General features: G+C 48.5%; 1 protein-coding gene across 1 annotated transcript in view; it reads right to left on the bottom strand.

Moving 5' to 3' along the window:
• Positions 1-3002: 3002 nt before the first annotated feature.
• LOC115082458 (5'-AMP-activated protein kinase subunit gamma-3-like) overlaps positions 3003-6000 on the bottom strand; it is a gene marked incomplete at its 3' end in the record, with an annotated part of 63588 nt that continues 60590 nt past the window's right edge. The window contains 1 exon segment of the mRNA XM_029586687.1: positions 3003-3149. Coding sequence (XP_029442547.1) covers positions 3003-3149 — 147 coding nt within the window.

Below are 6000 nucleotides of genomic sequence, written 5' to 3'. Positions count from 1 at the left end.
GCGCCGTCCACACATCATTGTGTGGACTTAACTCCTGACGGCGCCTGGGAGGAACCGGATCTACCAAAACGCCTGCCGCGAAAGGGCTGAGCTTGCTGTCGGCCCCCTCCGGGGCGAAAGGAGGAGGAGGATGAGGAAGAAGTAACTGGCCATGAGGACCGGGACCTGCGATTTCCCCTAAACCGAGACTTCGAGGAGAAGGAGAGGGAGGACCTGGAACGCGACCTGTTTTCCGGGAGACGATATCCTCTAGTATCCCCCAGTAGCTGAATCATATCATCCAACTCCTTCCCGAACAGCAGCTTACCCTTGAACGGCAAGGAACCCAGCTTGGACTTGGAAGCCCCGTCCGCCGCCCAGTTCCGTAACCATAGAATCCGCCGTGCGGAGACCGCCGAGACCATAGAACGAGCAGAGGTTCGGAGCAGATCATACAGAATGTCCACACTGTAGGCCACGGCCGCTTCCAGCCGTCCGGCCTGTCGAGCTTCCTCTTCCGACAGGCCCTCATTGGCCAAAAGTTGTTGGGCCCATCGCAATCCAGCGCGAAGCGCAAAATTACTGCAGATCGCTGCCCGGGCCCCTAGGGCCGAGACCTCAAAGATCTTCTTCAATTGTAGCTCCAACTTCCGATCCTGGAGATCCAGCAGGGCTGCGGTTCCCGTGACCAGAATGGTAGTGCATTTCGTGACCGCTGACACAGAGGCGTCCACTTTAGGGACCCGCAGGACCTCCAAGGCGTCCTCTGGTAATGGGTAAAGCTTGTCCATCGCTTTGGAAACCTTTAAGCCCAAGTCCGGGGTGTCCCATTCCCGATACAACAGATCTGTAGCAGAAAAATGGAATGGGAAGGTCGTAGGGGGGCCACTCAGGTCCAACAAGACCGGATCCATGGAGCCTCCTCTGGACTCCACTGGAGTGGTGGAAATCCCTAACTCCTCCAATATGGCGGGGAGGAGGGGGCGCCAGTTCATCCCTACAGAAAAGCTGAATGACCCTAGGGTCGTTGCCCTCGGACGCCTGCCCCTGGCGCTTGGCCCCGGGTTGCAGATTCCCGCTTCCCTCCACCCCCATCGGGGGCAGGGACGGGTCCTCCAAGATGTCCTGATCCGATGACTCGTCTAAGGTATCTGGGTCGGCCTGTGGCGGATTGGCCCTCAGGGGCAGCTTTGTCCGCGGCTCCTCCGACGAGGCCCCCGTCTTAGGGCGCTCCGGAGGCTTGGAATGGGGCTCCTCAGGACCACCAGCCGATGCTGCGGAACATTTACGCGCCTTGCGGGCCTTAAAGGCCCTGTGCATTGCCAAAATAAATTCTGAGGAAAAGGAGGAGCAGGAGACATCCGAATCCGACCCATCAACGTCCCCTGCCTCCTTCCCTGTGACCCCTGTGGGCAAAGACGGCCACGGAGGAGAGCGCTGGGGGGAAAGAGGTGGAGGCGAATTTCTGCCCCCCTCGGGGGCTCCTGCCGCAACCGGAGACGTTCCCGGGCCCTGCTTCAAAATGGCGGCCCTTGCCGCGCCAGATTTCGCTACCCTGGAGGGAAACCCGGACGACCCGACCACCGCGGCCAAAGCTCACCGCTTCCCTGGCGCCCCACACGCGTTTCCCGAAAACCCCTCGTCCCCCGGAATGCAGGCGGAACAAAGGCCTTCCCGGGAGAGCCGCGCGTGTGCCGAGCCGCAGGCCGCACAGGCCACGCCACGCAGCACTGTGGCAGACTCGCGCTGCTCTCCACAACGAAAAAGAGAAAGAAACGGAAAAAATAAAAGAACAAGGAGCCGGCGAAAATCTTCCCCCCCAGCCCCGACCGCGCCCCGCCGAGCGAAGGCCCTGCTTACCTCAGGTTTTTTGTTTTAAGCGACGCTGTCCCTCGGCGAGTGCTGAATCGTCCTGGTTGGGGTGAGTGAGCCGGGTCCCTGGTATCACCCCCGCTGGGCCTGTTCCTACCTATAGGGTCCTCGACCCTAAGCCGCAGCCGCCTACAACCAGGGGGGATGGTCCCCTCGGAACCTGACAACCCCCTGGGAGGCTCAGAGCCGTCCCCGACGACCTGTGCTGCATCAAGAAGGCCCCCTTCAGCTAAATCCCTGCCTGGCTAAGTAAGCACCAACTAAGATCAGAAGAGGCTGTGGGTTAAGCGCCCCGCACCTGCTGGAGACAGAGCTATACTGGCAGGCTGTGGGCGGCAGCCTGGTATATATAGGCGGAGCCTGACAAGTGTGGCTCTGTCTCCACCTGCTGGTGCGGAGGCAAAACCCAGGAGTCTGGACTGATCCGGTACGTACAGGGAATCTAGGGATAAACATGCAAAATATTGTGACTATGGTGCTATCATGTGATATACGGTGTTAACGCGCATCATAGCCGTACCATGGCTTCAGGAATCTCTCAGTTTCCAAGAGCCTACAACTTCCATGATGCCTTGCCACATTGCTTAACCAAATGTTAGACACAAGTATGGGACTCCCTAGCTGCCGTGGAAGAGTAACTGATAAAGGAAAGGCTGAAATCTTTTTTAGAGAGATGGCAGTGACTGAAATAGCTGCACTAGTTACCATCTCTGACCTGGAGAGCTGCGACAGGAACTCTGCCTGAAACGGAGCCAAGCAGGAATCAAACAGAGCATCAAACTGCAGGAAGTGTCAGGGGGAAAAATACTCCTTGCAGATGTTATGCACAGCTGTTCTGTGAGGCAGCCCCTTTAATGGTGCAGAAGCTCAGTGAACCCGAAAACACCTGCCCATGGTGTCGCTTACTCAGTCTAACACACCTGGGCAGCAGGGATCACTGTAGGGCCAACAGGTCTCTGTTTGGATGTCTGACTCACCTCGAGCTCAGATTTGGAAAAGGCAAGTAATTAAATCTGAAATTCAGTCAATCAGATGCGTTGGACATGCTGCTAGGGTGCAGTGCATGAGAGAGTGGCTAGAAGGAGGAGGGCATGAAGAGACGGCTCGCGGAGGGGGTAATGAGTTGCCAGTACTCCCAGCTTCTCAGATACCTGCTCTTGGGCAATGCGATCAATAACTACTTCCAGGGTCTCATATGGGTAACACGTTAAGACCCCCTCCAGGCACAGGGTGCGCTGCCTCAGCGCCTCCTTCACACTTAGTTCCAGGTTGTTGTAGTTCTTCTGGGCAGCCAAGTGCTGAAAAAGCAAAAATATGATCATTACTATGGAGCAGAGGACGCCCCACATGACAATTCAGTATTCCTGTGGGAACGTTTAGGATACAACATGATATTGCATGGTATTTCTATGGGAATCTCATGGATGTGTCATAGTACAATATGGTATTCCTTTCAGAACAATCTGGATATATCACATTATAGGAATGCTTAGATGTATATCACAATACAATATGATATTCCTAGAGGAATAAACTGGATAGGTTACATTATAGTGTAATATTCCTAAGGGAACAGTCTGGATATCCCACAATATAGTAAAGTATTCCTATGGGAATGCTCTGGATATGTCACATTATACTATGGTATTCCTATGGGAACGCTCTGGATACGTCACATTATACTCTGGTATTACTTTGGGAATGCTCTGGATACGTCACATTATACTATGGTATTCCTATGGGAACGCTCTGGATACGTCACATTATACTATGGTATTCCTATGGGAACGCTCTGGATACGTTACATGATACTCTGGTATTACTTTGGGAATGCTCTGGATACGTCACATTATACTCTGGTATTCCTATGGGAATGCTCTGGATACGTCACATTATACTATGGTATTCCTATGGGAATGCTCTGGATACGTCACATTATACTATGGTATTACTTTGGGAATGCTCTGGATACGTCACATTATATCATGGTATTCCTATGGGAACGCTCTGGATACGTCACATTATACTATGGTATTACTTTGGGAATGCTCTGGATACGTCACATTATATCATGGTATTCCTATGGGAACGCTCTGGATACGTCACATTATACTATGGTATTACTTTGGGAATGTTCTGGATACGTTACATTATATCATGGTATTCCTATGGGAACGCTCTGCATACGTCACATTATACTATGGTATTCCTATGGGAATGCTCTGGATATGTTACATTATACTATGGTATTCCTATGGGAACGCTCTGGATACGTCACATTATACTCTGGTATTACTTTGGGAATGCTCTGGATACGTCACATTATATCATGGTATTCCTATGGGAACGCTCTGGATACGTCACATTATACTCTGGTATTACTTTGGGAATGCTCTGGATACGTCACATTATACTCTGGTATTACTTTGGGAATGCTCTGGATACGTCACATTATATCATGGTATTACTTTGGGAATGCTCTGGATACGTCACATTATATCATGGTATTCCTATGGGAATGCTCTGGATACGTCACATTATACTATGGTATTACTTTGGGAATGCTCTGGATACGTCACATTATATCATGGTATTCCTATGGGAACGCTCTGGATACGTCACATTATACTATGGTATTACTTTGGGAATGCTCTGGATACGTCACATTATATCATGGTATTCCTATGGGAACGCTCTGGATACGTCACATTATACTATGGTATTCCTATGGGAATGCTCTGGATACGTCACATTATACTCTGGTATTACTTTGGGAATGCTCTGGATACGTCACATTATACTATGGTATTCCTATGGGAACGCTCTGGATACATCACATTATACTCTGGTATTACTTTGGGAACGCTCTGGATACGTAACATTATACTATGGTATTCCTATGGGAACGCTCTAGATACGTCACATTATACTCTGGTATTACTTTGGGAATGCTCTGGATACGTCACATTATACTATGGTATTACTTTGGGAATGCTCTGGATATGTCACATTATACTATGGTATTCCTATAGGAACGCTCTGGATACGTCACATTATATTCTGGTATTCCTATGGGAATGCTCTGGATGTCTCACATTATACTATGGAATTCCTATGGGAACGCTCTGGATACGTCACATTATACTATGGTATTCCTTTGGGAATGCTCTGGATAAGTCACCTTATACTCCTTAACACACCCACACCCCGCCCCCTTCCACTTCAATCTCCCCCGCCTTTATCTAATCTTCTCCCCTCCTCACCTCTACTGCCCTCCTTTCAACTCCTTCCTTCTTCTTAACCCTCTGCTTACATTTCCAAACCGGAACAAATCTTTTTCTCCTTAGCATATTACTTTATCATGTCTGATTTTACTTCAGATAATTACTGTGTACATATGTTAGACAAATTATACTCTTTATTTACTCGCTATTTATGTAATACAATTTAATTTCTAAACAATTAACCAAAGTTACTGTTTATGCGTTCTATGTAAAGGATGTGCCTCCTTCTATTGGTCTTCCATCTGTTATCTGTAAACCGGTACGATGTGCAAACGGCTATCGGTATATAAAAATGTTAAAATAAATAAATTCTATGGTATTCCTATGGGAATGCTCTGGATACGTCACATTATACTCTGGTATTCCTATGGGAATGCTCTGGATACGTTACATGATACTCTGGTATTACTTTGGGAATGCTCTGGATATGTCACATTATACTCTGGTATTCCTATGGGAACGCTCTGGATACGTCACATTATACTATGGTATTCCTATGGGAATGCTCTGGATACGTCACATTATACTATGGTATTACTTTGGGAATGCTCTGGATACGTCACATTATATCATGGTATTCCTATGGGAACGCTCTGGATACGTCACATTATATCATGGTATTACTTTGGGAATGCTCTGGATACATTACATTATATCATGGTATTCCTATGGGAACGCTCTGGATACGTCACATTATACTATGGTATTACTTTGGGAATGCTCTGGATACGTCACATTATATCATGGTATTCCTATGGGAACGCTCTGGATACGTCACATTATACTATGGTATTCCTATGGGAACGCTCTGGATACGTTACATTATACTATGGTATTCCTATGGGAATGCTCTGGATACGTCACA

This window comes from Rhinatrema bivittatum, unplaced genomic scaffold, assembly GCF_901001135.1.
Source record: "Rhinatrema bivittatum unplaced genomic scaffold, aRhiBiv1.1, whole genome shotgun sequence".
NCBI lineage: Eukaryota > Metazoa > Chordata > Amphibia > Gymnophiona > Rhinatrematidae > Rhinatrema > Rhinatrema bivittatum.
This window is presented reverse-complemented; position numbering and strand designations above follow the sequence as displayed.